General features: G+C 41.8%; 1 protein-coding gene across 1 annotated transcript; it reads left to right on the top strand.

The window, feature by feature from the left end:
- Positions 1–591: 591 nt before the first annotated feature.
- F3 (coagulation factor III, tissue factor) lies at positions 592–7,526 on the top strand. The gene is made up of 6 exons (XM_021525806.3): positions 592–673; positions 1,580–1,694; positions 5,144–5,328; positions 5,723–5,904; positions 6,019–6,178; positions 7,285–7,526. The coding sequence occupies exons 1-6, from the start codon at positions 607–609 to the stop codon at positions 7,431–7,433; spliced, it is 858 nt and encodes a 285-aa protein (XP_021381481.3). The 5' UTR covers positions 592–606; the 3' UTR covers positions 7,434–7,526.
- The last annotated feature ends 8,978 nt before the right edge of the window (positions 7,527–16,504 follow it).

The following is a 16,504-nucleotide window of genomic DNA, read 5'->3' as shown; positions in this document are numbered from 1 at the left end:
GTCTAGTGCGACCGATCAGCCTTGACAGGGTCCGCAACGCACGGTGTGAGGAGATCGATGTGACCTAGCTGAGCAGGTGTGTCCAGTGGCCTGTGTCCTGAGGGAAGGACGCGTATTTAGCCCTTCAGAATGTACAGGATCAAAGATAATTAACCCAACATCACTTCTGCGTGACCTGCTGCCCCACAGAGCAGCCGCTTCCGAGCTGGGGTGTCCCAGCTTTAGCCCGCTCAACACCTTTAGCCAGCTGAAGGCTTGCAGAGGATGAAGCTGGCTATCCAGCGGTGTCCAGCTTCACCAGTATTCCAAGAAGCGAAGTGAGGGCTTGTACAAGGGCAGCGACCAGGCAGAGGGACACGGACCGCAGGCATGTCCAGGTGTGCCCTCACGTCACGCTCGGCCCGCGGCGGCGGGGCTGGAGCCCGCGGGACACGTCCGGCCCCAGCGCCCCTCCCCTGCCTTTCCTCGAAGATCCCCCACTGCGCTTACTCAACCGGCCGAGCTTCTGGAAGGCCCCGGGGCGAGGCCTCGGACCCGCCCCTGCTCTGCCCCGCTCCATATATAGCGGCGGCGGCGGGCGCACGTAGCTCGCTCGCCGCGGCCGGGATGCTGCGCGCCGCCGCCTCGCCGCGGGCGCTGCTGCTCTGCGCGCTGCTCTGGCACCCGGCCGCCGGTGAGTGACGGCCCGCGGGACGGGCGGGACGGGCGGGACGGGTCCCTCGGAGCCCCAGGACGGGGTGTCCCTGAGGGAGTCCGCGGAGAGCCGCCCGCGCTGGCGGGAGGGGAACAGCGACAGTGGCCCCCGCGCTCCGGGCCGGCGCTGCGCCGCCCGGGCTGCGAGGGCTGGTCGCCACTGCGGGCTCCTCGCTGGCCAGCGCCGCGCTGGGAGCGGGGGTGGCCGCTGCAGTGAAGTCGCAAGATTTCCTCCCGTTTCCCCCGGCTCCCAGCTTGTCGAAGAGGTAGAGGAAATTAGCGGTGAGGGCTTTACTTACTTCCAGCTTTGCGAGTGCTTTTCCCAGGCGGCTTCGTCTTGGGCATTTCCCCGAGGCAGCTGTGGCTGGCCAAGTGTGCTTGAGAGGGACACAGATGCATCCCGGGGTGGCCTCTCTCAGATGCTGTAGGTGTGTAGGGCAACCACAGATATTTAGAGAGACTTTATCTTTCCAGAATATGTAAATGGGAATCCAGGAGCTAACGCTTTCTGCAGCAGATACAACTAGGGATTGTTTTGAGCTATGCCTCGTTTGTTCAGTCCTTGAACATTCTCATGCATGTTCAAGCTTTTGTACCTTCTGCAGAGGTCTTGGATCAAAAAGAGAGCATTAAACAGAACTTCAAATTAACTCATCAATTTCAGAGTTACGAGACAGGAAATAATTGTCTTCTCATTCTTCACTTCTGCCAGGACACATTTCTTTAGTAAGATAAGCAGTCCTTTACGGGCAGGACTGAGTCTTTTGCCCCAAGAAAACGTTTCCAAGTTGCAATTAATGGCAACTGCTTCATTTAACTGAACAATGACTGCAGGGAAACAGGAATTATATATAATATGACTGATGGCACTCTTCTGTATTTAAAGGCTATGAAATCCTACCAACAGCAGTCAATATAACTTGGTCTTCAATCAATTTTAAAACTATACTGCAGTGGCAACCAAAACCATCAGGCTACTTCTATACTGTAGAAATACATGGGTAAGTAGATAACACTATGATATGTTCATTAATGGCAACTGAAGAAAATGAAAAGAGCGTGTTTGAATATTTCTGAAAGTGAATGTAACAGGAAAAATGCCCAAACATTAGGATTTAGAAAAACCGCCAACCCAGGTGTCAATCCTTTTTAGTGTCCAACTATAAAAATATCAGGTTTAGACTTCTTGTTTTGCCCACTTCAGAAATGGAGAGATGAGCTTTAGATCAGTATTTCAGTTCTGGGGTTCAGTGCTGCTCAAGAGAACCAGTCAGGATACTTTGAAGGAGTTGATACTCAATCTGACGTACCATGTATTAGACAGAACTTCACCTTTTTATGTCTTTCAAGGTGTCTGGACTTGTGTCTTCAATGTTGGGAAGTGTCTAATAAATGAGTCTGCATTTTATTCTAATCGGTGAATCACAGTAATTAATAATTTTGTCTTGCTGGGTAATACTAAAAATTACCTTTGTTCATCTACCTCTGTCAAGATATTGTGTTTAATGTAAGCTGTAAAATATTGTGGACATAAAATATAGCCAGTTTATGCGAAGTGCTTAATGCCTCTTTCAGAACTGCACAAAACTTTCTGTGAAGTTCAGTAATAAATCTGTGCTGGTTTTAGCTCCCATTTTAATACATAGAGCACTATTTAATGTGCTCTAAAGGGAAAATGTATCATCCAACTTCCTACATATTAATGCAAAAAGTGGTACTGTAGTCTTTACTGTCCCTAAAAGTGACATAAAAATGAGTGTTCTCTCATGACTAACAAGTGAAATACCAGTATAATGGCTTAATGCACTTTTTCATTCTTTAAGAGTGATTAGATTAATGGACTTAAAAGCACACACTTAGCAGAACAAATTTCATGAAATTTTTGAATCTGGAGTTTCTTCCCAGACATTTTGCTTTCAAAAAATTTAAATACCTTTGCTCAAGATTCAGTATAGAATCAGATGTAGTTCTGCAGCAGAGGTGCCTCTTTTGCCTGAAGTTGCTGTTATGGAGGAAATGGGATTAAATATTTGCTTTCTTGTGTATGTATATTTACAGAGTACATTTCTTCCATCAAAGAAGCCAAACCTCTATCCCTTTTCAGTGCATTTCTTGTCACACGCTCCCTAACTGATCTGTGGCAAAAGAAATCTGATGAAGTGAGAAGGGAGTTCAGCTAACTTTAAAAAATGAAACTTGATCTACTTTGAGGAAAACCTCTGTTAATATTCAAACAGTCAGCACTCGCTTTTCCGGCTGAGATCACACAATTTTTGTTCTCCTTAATTCACTAGCAAAAAGAGGGAAAAGAGTTGAAGGAGTAATATCTAATCTGTTTTTTCATTCCTTCTTGTGAGGAAATAAAGTGAGAAATTAACACTTCTTCATAGTCTCATTGCTATTTCATAAGTAAATGTACTTGCCTTCTATCATTTAAAAGTCAAGAGAAGTGCACGGGTCATGCTTTTTGTCAGTGCTTTTAGATTGTAATTCTGCATTGAAATTTGCTGCTGCTGTTTGGTTCTTAGTGGCATTTGCATAGATGCAAAACCAAATTACATCTACATGGAAACATTGTTGTCACATTAAAGAATCAGTGTCAATAAAGCTTTCTATAACAACTGATATTTCTTAAGGCAATAGTTTTCAAATGCATCAAGGATAACACCTTCAAAGTGATTTTTGCATCTTATTGTAATGGTTTGACACTGGCACAATGCCGGTGCCCCCATGAAAATGCAATCTCTCAATTGAATGCTGTGAAACGCAATCGAGAACAGAGCAAAGCAGGCCAAAGCTTAGTAACAGAAAAAAACTTTATTAAGCTACAACTATAAAAGAAAATAAAAGGGAAAAATTTTAAACCACACATAAAGATCAAAATGAAAACCTTGCAAAGCATTCCTCCTCCCACCACCCAACTCCAACAAACCACAGTGAGACACAATCTGGACCCCAATCAGGTTTCCACCCTCCAGACAATCGATACTCAGCCCCTTTGAGGGAGGCAGGAGTCTCTCCTGTGCCACAGACCCCCCAAGAAAACACAGCTCCACATCCTGTGTTTCCATGTCACACATGGCACCGCCCAGAGAAAAAATTTGCCATGGTGACCCTTCTCCTTTCCATGCGCAGTGCTCTCACCACCAATGCATGGATGGACAGACTGCTTTTAGGATTTTTCCTTTCAAGGATGCCCTGCCAAGAGGGGAAAAAAACAACGGTTCAGTTTTTCATTTTTTGGGACCACAGTCCAACCCCATTTTCCCCCTGGGGCCGAGGGTCCAAGAACAGAGATCTCTTCTTCTTCTTTGAGGACAGGGGGCACCACCACAAACCCCCTAACTTTTCTCTGTTTGCTCCACTTCTGTCTTTTCCCAGCTGAAGCAGATCTCTTGGCTCACTGGCATCCTCCTAAAATACAGTCTCTCTTGGAGGAGACAAATTGTTTCAGTTTGTGGCTAACAAGGAAAAAGTCCAGCCAAAAAGCCACTCATCTCCTCCCACCTAGAATTTCTCCTTCTAACATCCCAGGGTCCAAACTGTCTCTCTTCCTCTCTTTCAAACTGAGGAGGAGTGACATTTCACAAAGCTTTCATTTCTCAGGAAGTCCGGACTCCCTGGCTGGCTCTCTGCCCAGATTTTCCAGCTCCCACAAGCAGCTGGGCACCTTGTGGCCCCCCACTCTTCTTCCCCGCGGTGAACTGCTGACAAGCCCCGCTGCCTCTGTCTCTCTCTCTCTCTCTCTCTCTCTCTCTCTCTCTCTCTCTCTCTCTCTCTCTCTCTCTCTCTCTCGACTCTGGGGGGGGAACAGAGACATCCCAGATTTCTCCACCCTTCCATCTGCAGGGGCCAGCCCAGCTCCAGTCCCTCCACCCCTGGGCCCACCTCAGTCAGGCCATGGGCCTCCGCCTCCCCACCCAGCCACGGCCGGGCAGGGGAGAGGCTGCACTGCGCGCTGACCGGAACCAAAGAGAGCCAGTTCTCCTGGGAATTCTGCTTTTAACCCCTCTGTGTTCTCAGAGGTGTGTCCACCTTCAATTGGTCAATATCCAAATTGACCTCTTCCTTCTGAGAAAATTCTTTTTCCGTGTCAAACCACAACACTTATATATTTTTAAATACATTCTGTAACTGCAGAAAAATGTAAAATCAGAACCAGTTATGGTTTCTAGTCAATTAATGTAGAAGATTGATTTTTTAAATTTATATATATGTCCTATAGCACATTTCTGTAATTAATATCAATCACACTTGAATTACTTAATTCTGCTTTGAATTGTAAAATATAGCTCTACAGAATAGTGACTTCAGAGGTTTTCTCCTTTTAGCCTCTACTGGATGAGGGAAATTATACAGTTTGAGGGGAAAAACATTTTTTAACGTATCTAAGTATATAATACATATGTCTGGTTCAGAAGTGTTGACACTTCTTTCTTGCTCTTTTCAGGCAGACATCTGACATTAAGAGAAAATGCATGCTGACATCAGAAACAGAGTGTGATGTTACTGATGCCCTCAGGAATGTAAAGGAGACCTATACAGCACACATACTGTCTGTAAAGCCTGAGAAGATGGATAACTTTGAAGAGCCACCTTTTGCAGCCTCTGAAAAATTTACACCTTATAGCCAAAGTAGGTTTTCCAATTAAATCTTACTGTAAGTTTATTTTCAAGCTTACTTCTGTTGATTTAAACAAGGCTTAGATTGAGCTGAAAGTTTTTTTTCTATAGATTCCTACAGTAACCCTGCTGATATTGGAAAAGAAGATATTCAGGCATAAAGCTTTCCCTGTTGTAGGGGATGGTGTAAGATTTTGGTTACCATTTGTTTCTCACTGCACTGAGTAGACCATTTAGTTAATATTATGTACTAGGTGAAGAGACTTGTTTACAATCTAGGCCTTCACTCACTTTTTAAGCTTGTAATAGATTTGAGGAGGGAAGGTATTGGAGGGCAGAAGGAAAGAAGTGCATGTAGTATATAAATGAGGATGTCAGTTTTTTAATTCTAAAAATCTTTGTTTAGCTGTTATTGGAAAACCAGAGATAAAGACTTATTCACAAAAAGGTTCCAAACTGAATGTCATGTTCGAAGATCCACTTACACCATATATGTTTCCTAATGGAAGCTTTCTGAGTATTCAAGATATTTTCCATCATGACCTGGAATACAAACTCTATTACTGGAAAGATCAAAGTTCTGGAAAGGTAAGATTTAACTCTATTTTTTGTTCGGTAATAATTGTTATATTCTGTACAGTTACACAATTTCTGTGCTACCTTCAGAGTTGACACTTGAAATATTTTCTTTTTCCTTTACAGAAAGATGTAACAACAAAAAGCCATAATTTTGAAGTAAGTGTTGACAGTGGAAAGAACTATTGCTTCTATGTCAAGGGAATCATTCCCTCTCGCAGAGAAAATCATAATGGCCAAGAAAGCATGGTGCTCTGTACCAGTGTAGGAAGGAGCATCTTAGATGGTAAGTTTCAAGTAAGATTTGTCACTCAGTCTTTAATATTATAACAAAAAACCACATCTTTAAATTCTGGTGCCTGCAATGAAATAAACTGTTTACTGTATAAGTTAGAATACACAGTTAGAACATGGAAACTTATGGGAAGAGCTTACTTTAAGTAAGAGTCCACCATCTTTAGTTAGTTGGAGCTGGTTTTAGGGTTTTGCCCAACTGTTTTGGTGAAATTGTCTGAGTTGATGACTGGTGTCTGAGGTTCCAGATCTCATCACTAGCCTTCAGCTTCATTTTTGTTTCCAGTTGTTTTCCTCAGATTCTTCCAATAGCAGGTGCCATAGTAAGTGCTTGAAGGATTAGCTCTCAAACATAGAAGTGCTGTTAACCTGCCTATCCATTTACTTGTAGTATGAACTGATCTTTAGTTATGCCAAAAGCAGATAATGAGAACAAGAGTTTCTTTCTTGTTCCAAGGTCAGAGATTAGCAGATAGACTTCTTTACTGGTAAGTAAGTCAGCAAGTGTACGTGAATCAGCCAGCCATTTCAGACTAGCCATTTGGCTATCACTTTCTTCAGTATACAGTCATTAACATTACTTAAATAATATCATGTTGCTGTACTGTATCTTTCTTCTCTCCTGTTAAGAATATTTGCACTCTAGAGAAACTCTTCTAAAATGGCAGATGAACTCAAATTAGCTTTCTTGTACAGAGAATTTACCACAAAAGTGACAAATTGCAATTTCATTAAAATTTAAATAGAAAAATCTTTTCTCGGTGTTTTCTATCCTAGAATAGATTTTCACTTGGACAGAAATAATGTACGGGCAGGGGGAACGGTTTGACTGACTCTTACGGTGTTAGCATGGTACTTCAGTGCACTAAATAAGCTAGATTAAAACCTAAAGTGAACCAGATGAAATAAAGCTTTACTTCAGTTTAATAAATTAATGTTAAAATGTATTTAGTTGACACTGAAGTGGTGACTCCACTTCTGTGAGACTAACATATAGAAAGCATTTTTTCATTCAGTGGAATGAGTGCTAAGAGTTTGTAGCACTGTGGCATTGTGGGTTCTGATAACTGAATCTTGGTTTTTTTTTTTCCCCTACAGAATATGGAGCAGAAGTCTTTATTATCCTAGCAGTGATAGCAGTTGCAGTCATCACTCTTGCCATTGTCCTTCCAGTGGTTCTGTGTAAACGCAAGAAAGCAAAGAAAACAAGAGATGTGAGAGAAAAGGAGCTGCTTAATGGTGTCTAAGGAAAAAGTATTGCAGACACTAGTAGCAGAGCCAAAGCAGAAAAAAACCCCAACAGCAAAAAAAAAACCTAAATTGGGTAATTGAGTGGAGACTTTTAGGCTCTCTGAAACAGGAATTCTGAAACCCAAACTTTATGTGGATTAGAAGATCCACTAGACAGTACAGATACAAAATCCAGATATCAGGAAGCCCTGTGTCGTTAGCGGCCAGAGGCTGGATGAGCATTCTGGTGATCTGTTACAATCATAGCATGTGCTGAGTTGGAAGAGACCCATTAGGATCATCGAGTCCAAGTCCTAGCCCAGCACAACACCACCCCTGTGCCTGACAGTGCTAACAGCTTCTTGACCTCTGCCAGGCTGCTGCTGTGACCACTTCCCTGGGGAGTCTGTTCCAGTGCCCAAACACCCTCTGGGTGAAGAACCTTTTCCTAAACCTTCCCTGACTCAGCTTCATGCTGGTTTTTTGAGTGCTGTCACTGGCCACGAGAGTGAAGAGATTGTACTGTCCCTCTGCTTCCTTTGGCGAAGTTGTTGAAGTGTCTCCCCTCAGTCTCCTTTTCTCCAGGCTGAACAGACCAAGTGACCTCAGCCACTCCTCATACAGTTTCCTTTCTGGAGCCTTCACCATCTTTGCTACCTTCCTTTGGACCCTCTCTAACAGCTTAATGTCTTTTTTCTATTGTGGCACCCAGAACTGCCCCCAGCCCTTGAGGTGAGGCCACCCCAGCTCCGAGCAGAGCGGGACAATCCCCTCCCTTGCCCAGCTGGCCAAGCTGTCCCTGATGTCCCCAGGACAGGGGTGTCCCTCCTGCCAGGCCACTGCTGGCTCCTGTTCAACTTTCCCTTGACCAGGTCCCCCAGGCGCCTTCCTTGGCCCCTTTCTGCTGCCCAGCCTCTCATTCCCCAGTCTGTCTGTACGCCCAGGGCTGCCCCATCCCAGGTGCTGAGCCAGCACTTTCCCTTGTAGAACTTCCTATGGCTGGTGATTGCCTGTCTCTAAATTGCCATGGTCTCTTTGCAGAGAGATTTTTCCTACATTGTTCCCAAGCCCCTTCTATTGTCCTGTCAAACAGGATTCTGAACTAGAGGTACTTTTAACTTGATCAGTGCGGCCTTATTGAGCCAGAAGATTTACGGTACTTGTGAGGGGGGAAAAAGACACTACTTTTGAAAAATAGGTGTCTTACCTAACTAAAAGGAATATTTTTCTGTTTCTATGAAACAAACCCTGTATTTATCTGCCTTTTAACAATATTAACTAGTGAAATAATCTGTTAGTTCAGATGTGACAAAATTGCTACTTTTATTTCTGCACTTCTTGGATAAAATTAACTTGGTCTGTTTATCTTTGGATGTAGACAAAGGTAAACAAACTGAAACTACTGCACTGGCAACTTGTAAGAAACACTATTGAAGCAGGTACTTGCTATTTATCTGAAAAGTATATACAGTTACACTACACTTAGAGTTATATAGACAGAGGAGTCTGATAGTTCCAACTAAGTGTTAGAACAAATACTTTGCAGGCTTTGAGTCAGCAGTAACTCACTTCAGCAAGCACTGAATAGGTAGCAGTATTTACTGCATTTTGAGTATAATTTTTAATTAACAGTTGAAGAAATGGTTGCTATGGTGTAGATTCAAATCATCTTGGTGATGGGATTTTTAGACCTGTTGCTTTGACTTTTTAGTATTTATTTTATAAATTAGAATCTAATTTTTATACTGGTGTTATCTGTTTTTATGATGGTAATTTATACTTTTCTAGTGAAATAAAGGTGACTGGAAACATAGGTCTTTCTTTTCATTTTCAAAACAATGTACAGTATTCACTCCAGAACTAAATTAAATATACATTTAGGAAACTTATTTTAGGATAGCAGTGTAGGCAAGTTGCCACAATCTAACAAGTGTATAAAGCAAACTACCAGGACACCTGCAAGGATAAAACTAGGAGAAGTCACAGTTCACAAACTGGAGGTTTTGAAGAGTCCTGAGTCACATTTCTGCTGTCCATTGACATGAACAATTAGTCAGGGTTTGCATTCACAGCTGCTTCTATTCCCACACTGCTGCCTCTACTTGTGCTTGTGCTACTGATGTTCATTCAAGGCATTGTGGGGCCTGCCACAGAGATGAGAACTGCTAATGATGGTGGTCAGCATACACAAACACAATAACTCAAGAGTTGTAGTTGGAACTAATTGGCTATGGATCTCAACACTTAATACATGTCTTAAAAGAAGATACCTATTGTATTTATGGAAAGGAATACCTTACAAAATTAATATCCCAATCCAACAATTTGTACAGAATTGTATTTTTATTATTTGTCCCTGCTGTGCTACAAATGCCATCTATGTATGGGTTAAAACTCCTGGGAATGTGTAAGTGTGGTTTATAGGGGGTTTTCTCGGGTCTTAGTTCCTCTTTTTATAGAGGGAAGAAAAACACCAGAATTCTCCCCCCAAAACCCTGTTTACTTCATGTTGAGTAATAAATGCTTTATGCATTTTCTGCTGATACAAAAGCCTTGTATGGAGAAGGAATCTTACAACAGCAATCAAAAACATGAGAGCTCGTGGGAGTCAATTTAAAAACATTCCAAAGTTGTCATCATTGCTTCCCTTCCCCGAGGCACTCTGCTTCCTCAGCTCATTCAGTGCCAGACACACAAAAAGGAAGAGCTAATAGGAAAAGGAAAGCCTGTAATTACAGCATAGCATTTATTAAATTAGACCATGCAGTTGCTTGTCATAAACTACACAGAATGATGCTATAAATCATTCTTCATTACTTAAAGAGATTCTGGGTTTGTTCTGAATATGGGGAGAGGGAAGGAGGGGAGAAGAGATGCCCACAGAAATGCAAACAAGTGCCTTAAATGGCAAAAGAGAGACCCCTGACTGCAGGAGCTCTGGAAGCCTGAAGCACTTCTGTTTCCTAGCTGCAGTATGTTATCATCCAACAATGCTGAGTAACCAGTCACGGGGCTCAGATCCTATTTCAAAGAGGGCGTTTTCTGTTTGTGGAGACAGTTAAGAAAGGGGCTTCTTAATTGCAAACTTCTGTAAATTCTATCCCTTGGGCTGAACCCACGCAAAATGTTTTATGCAGAGACTTTCTCAGAGAATTGTGCTGGGTAGAAGTTGGTACACCAATAAAGGTGTTGTCACTAGGAAGAAAGACTAGGCCTGCACATGTGGCCACTTCAGCACTGTATGGATTTAAGATTAAGCCAGACACACAGGAAATGGATATGAGAAAGGGAAGGCTTTTCCTATGCACCTAAGTTCCCTGCCTCCTCTTCTAAGCAGGTTTCTGTAAACAAGCATGTTCCTACTAATGCTCCCTATTCCCCTGTTCCACTTAGTTCCATCACCTGAAAAAGGTATCCAGCTATTTCAAGTGGATAAATACATTTGCATAGTTCCCTCACACAGTATTTGTGTCCTGTCCTTGAGCAAGTGAATGTGTAACACTGCTCACTTTAACAAGCCTGCTTTGAAACCACATTCTTCTTCACACAAGCAAATAAAGGCTGTTGCTGTTCTGCTACTTTTCTGTCAGCCCTAATAGCAATACAGACAATAAAATTGCTACCATTACTTAAAATGAACAACTGTAGAGGATTTCATAAGCATATGATGGATATGGCAGCAAACAGCTTAGCTATTTCTAGCAGACTCAGCTTTCCAGTGTGAGAAGGCTGCTGCTGAGAGGCATGTAATGATAAGAAAGTGATTATGAGCTTAACTTGGATCACTAGTTATGTGGCAACTCAGGACAAAGAGTTTTCTGCATGAAGTGACAATAAACAGCTTTGATGGATTACCCTGTTGGTTCAGTTTTGTAAAGCTGATTATTTTGTAGGTTAGTAGTGATTGCCACATTTCGGAACCTTGTAACACACATTATCAGACTCAAGATTCAATTGAATAATCATCTAATTACACAGAATTTATCCACATACAACTAACCATGCTTTTTATAGTCTATGTTTGTTCTGGTGTTCATGTTTGAGAATGACAGGAAAAGAACAACCTGCTGGACAGGACAGAAGCAGGAGCTGGTCAGCTGAAAATCCATGGTACTACTCACCACGGCATATGCTCCCTCACAGACTACGCCCAGTAAGTCCCTTACAAAGACAAACTGCCATAGAGAGCTGCCCTTCCCTTATTTGAGGGTATGTGTCCTCCAAGGCTCTACAGCAGAAATTTTAGCAAAGCTCAGGGCATAAAGATGTACTGCAGATCTCTTTCTTACAACATATAATGAAAAACCTTCCCACCAGTGAGATCCTTCTGCTTCTTCTGGCACAGGCTCTGATTCAACCCACAGAGCCTCTTGCAGCATCCCCCCAGAGAACCCAAAAAGAACATCTTTCCCTGTAACTCCTCAGCCTCTCTAACTGTAGCTGAATTAGCCAAGTTCACAGCAAAATTTCCCTCAGGGGTGGTTTCTTCATGTCAAACCTGCCAGTACCTGGCTATAAACATGCAGCCACCATGACTGCCTCCAGGGTTTCACAACCATGCCATCTCAGATGCCCAATTCCAGAGGTTGTGCCTGTTTCTCATCTTGTCAAAAGTGACATATTTGTGTCACTGGCTCTTGTAAGAAGCTTGAAATGCTTCTGCTCCTGACTTCCCCTGGCTCCTTTGTTGATGTTTCCCTTCCTCTCCTACTCATTCCCATGACTTATTTTTCACAAGAGATGAACCTACTGCCTTATTTCTTCAGACAGGTAGGCAGGATCTAATTTTAATAAAGATATAGAATCTGAATAAATCCATATCCCTTAATCACAATCAAAAATATAATAATAGCATAGAAGCATTGTTTTTTTACCTTCTACAGCTCCCCTTGGTCAGTATTATTGAGACAGTAACTTCCAGAACATTCACTGGCACTGCTCCAAGCACCTTACTGCACCTAATTACATTTAAGCATAATTTTTTAGTGTCTTGTTTAAAATAGCAATGAAGTTATTAACATGAACTTTACAGTTCCAGATATCATTTATACTCCTTGTTGCATTTTCTTTATTTTTACATTTTCTACCTTATTACTTCAATAAATATTTAAGTAGCAAAGTACTGACATTGTTAATTTAAAAAAAAATTAATTAAAAGAGGCTTAATTAAAACTCACCTTCCTTTCAACAGAGAAATATTTTCCCGGTGAGATCACATGGTAATTTTTAAATTAGTTATTCAGTAACTACACAACTCAAGCAGCTAGAGCACTAGAAGAGCTAGAGTGACAAGTGAGATGTTTAAACCTACTCCAAGAGGATACACTCATTATTCCAGGGAAAAAAAGTGGGTTTGTGAGTTGAGTTTTTTATTTTAAAGAGTGCATCCTTGATTAACAAAAAACGCTTTCCCTCTCTTGCCTTCATACTTTACCATCCATTCACCCCAAATATGTACATCTCCACAGAGATTTCGCAGCTTTCCGCTTGACTGTTAACACGATCACCTGCAGAGCTCCCCAAGGGCGCCACCAGAGCCGCGCGTCGCTGCGGCGGGGCCGCGCACACCGCACCCGCTGCTCCCTCCCCGCGCAGCCCGTGGGAGCAGCGGCCGGGCACGCCCCGCATCTGCCGCAAACCATCTCCACAGCGCGAATTCTGCAATCCCTCTCTGGTTTCTGGGCTTCCTGCGCCTAGAAAAGGTGACACCAAGTGGTAAAAAACGGCATAATCGACACATTAACAATACGACTGTTTCTAAATGACAGTTTGAATCCGATTTCACCAAAATTTGGAGGAAAAGGGCACAAGAAATTTATTAGATCCTCTCTTTTCTAATAATGAAATTCTCTATTTCCTAATCCTCTTTTCTAATAATGGAAATGAATAGAGAAACTGGACTGGACATCTCAACAAGATCTGATATTAAGGGCAGGAACAGCTATCTTCTCCTGAACACTTCCCATATCCTATTCAGTGTTCCCTCTGACAGCTTCTCCAGGAATCTTGAACTCCAATATACCCTGTGTTGTCCAATATTCAAACATTGCTGGAAACAAGGCTCCAGTTAACAATTCATCAATACTTACCTATTGTTTGCATGTGGGTATTGAAGCCTGCATAAAACCATACTCCCTTCTGCTGAACAAACATCTTTAGTCTTAGAAACTCAGAAATAGCAGAGAACTATATTTTCATGCTGACTGTTAAGCTTCTTATAAGACTTTCTTTCCTCAGTATCCTTCAAACAGAAGAGTCCTCTTACTGCCCTTTTAACTCTTAGAGGAACGGACTAAGTACCTTACAGAAAGAACTGTAGTCTTTTAGAAGTACTGGAAAATGTTTTACTACTGCCACAGATGTCATAAATTGAGCTGTAGAAGCCCTTTGAATTATGCTGAAGTACAAGCTACATTTTGAACTATGATAACATGCTATCCAGTGGCAAGGAAAAGAAAGGCATGGGTAGGAATAGCTGGAAGGCAGCTGTGTTTGAAACCTGGGCTATTTTGGGCTGTATGTGCTTTGAGTTCTGCTCAGCCTGTCTTGAAAAAGCAACCCCAAAAACACCTTTTGTAAAAAATGACTTTCCACTCCACAGCCAGTGATAGGCACAAGAAGTCACAACAGGTCCCAGCTGAGAGGCTGCTTTTCTGTACCTGCCTCTCAAGCAGGTCCCTACAGAACAAACTCGGAGACAACAAAATACACGATGCCTGCAGGAACTGCCACTGCCTGTGAGACATGGCCCCATTCCAGTACCTTCCCTGCCAGCAGCATGAGGCACCCCAGGGCCCGAGGGGCAGCTCACAGAGGTAACACCCTCAGAATGAAAAGAAAGTGCACATCTAGCCTCAAGCAGCATTTCTAAAACTCTCTGCATAGAACTACTGTAAATGCAACTATTTTCATAATTGAAAAAAATTGGAAGGTTTTTTTCTTAATCTAGTTAGCATTGGTGGGCTGAGATTTGACCTTGGGCCGTAATTCCCTACTATCCTCCAAAAAGTTTTTGCACATGGCTGCTGGCTTTTCAGAGAAGTCTTGTTGCAATATATAATATTGCATCCAAGTTTTAAAAAGCCTCTGGCACACATGCTTTACTTTTTAACTACTATTTTTTCCCAGCACATTAACCCCTCTATAGATACTGCACCTTTCAGTGTGTTACCATGTCTATCCCATCAGTTGCTTCTGACAAAGCTGTGTTTAGCTGTTGCTTTTGTGGCAACAGATTCCTGCAGTAAAATACTACAACTAAGTAAATAAATAAACATTGGCTTATTTTGGGGAGCACCTTTACACTTGTCATAACTCACAGTGATTGAAAGTAGTCAATTGGTTTTTAGGACCTGCTCGCACTAAACCACTCAGGATAAGGAGATTAAGGGTATATTTGGTTACACAGAATGCCTCTTCAATTGCACACATGGATTGTCCTTCAGAGCAGCCTCCCCGAGAGTTTCAATAATCAACCTTAAAAAATTAGCTTTGATTTCTCCAAACTCTTAAGTCACTTTAGTGGAGAAAATTTCCTTAGTAACGTGGGTGAAGTTCCCTATTTCTGCCCAAGTAAACCAGACTCAGCATTTTTTTTTGTTGTTTTTTTTTGTCTAGACAGAATTGGTCTAATTTTTTCCAGTTCTGTTCTATTTTGGTCAGCATCATGTGTAGATGCCACTGGTTTCCTAAAATGAGGGATGGGTGGGAAATAAAGGATATTGGTTTGTGGACAAGCAGAACACAGGGCTGGGCATTACAGCAAATGTGCTCCTTTCACCAGTAAAAGCAATTGTGTTGATCTTCATGGTTCAGGCTTGCCAAAGGTCACTAAGAGAGAGGTTTCTAAGCAGTGTAAGAGAGATTATGATTAAGCCTGGTTTGTGAAAGACATTCCACATAGTAGAGTGTGGAAGTCCAAGTTTCCACACTCTCACATAGTCCAAGTTTCCCTTCTCTCCTGTTTTAAAATGCCAACTGGATGATTATTCTTGCATTGTAGCATTCATTGCAGGATTACTGGCAAACAGGAAAATGTCTTCAGTTTCTCAAGTCAATCCACATGGAATTTGCTTAGGCATATTATTCCTATTAAATCCCTGAATTTACTGTATTTTCCAAACTACTCCCTTAAAACAACTTCTGTCTGTGAAGTTCCAGGCTGCTTGTCACCTGACTCTGCCTTCAAATTCAAGGAAAGAAAATGATGCAGAAGTTCAAGGAAGGCTTTGAAGACAACATTTTTTCTAAGGTTTTTAATATGAAAGACAAGCTGCTTTCATAATAATCTAACTTGGCTATATTTCTGTTTCAAGGTGAACGATAGAATGGTTTGGGTTGAATAAAACGTTTCATCTTGAGTACATGTGACAGGATGGATTTCATCAGAACATACAAACGAACATAGGAATCTGTAATGTGCACAGCCACTCTAAACTTCCCAGTGAAGTTTCAGGCATCACAATAAAAACCTGACTGTGTCCAGACCACTGGCAAGAGCCTGGATCACAACATGTGAAGGGAAAACCAACCCACCTCTTCCTGACACAGTTGCACATCCCTGATTAGTAAAATCAAGGAAGCTCTTTCCATGCTCAGGAAAACATCTGGCTACGTACACCTAATAAAAAAGCGAATAGATTACACATAGAAATAACTGCTCTGAACAGCAGCCTTGTAAGCAGAAATTTGAACTTGCACACTGTTAATGTTTTTGACAGATAAAAGTTGTGGTTTATTTTCTCTATAAAACCTAGAGAAACCCTTTCACCCTACTATTTTTTGCAGCGAGATTTCAGATTATCATTACCATGGATGTTTCTATGGACATCTCACAGTACCAACAACATTAAATTTAAATTTTAATAATGGATTTTTTAACTTTTACCATAATATATCTAAAAATAAATTTATGTATTAAACATCCCCTCCACAACACAGAAGTTCCTATTTCCTCCTCTAATTCATCAACCTAATTGAACAACACTTTGATTTGTAAGACTGCATTCTTGTTTGAGACATTTTCCTTCAAAGGGAGGTCTACCCTTTAAGTATACTTTACAATACACTTGTTGCACAACTAATCTCA

The sequence above is a fragment of the Lonchura striata genome, chromosome 9 (assembly GCF_046129695.1).
Source record: "Lonchura striata isolate bLonStr1 chromosome 9, bLonStr1.mat, whole genome shotgun sequence".
Taxonomy (NCBI): Eukaryota; Metazoa; Chordata; class Aves; order Passeriformes; family Estrildidae; genus Lonchura; species Lonchura striata.
Note: the sequence above shows the minus strand (reverse complement) of the source record. Positions and strands in the feature narration are given on the sequence as shown.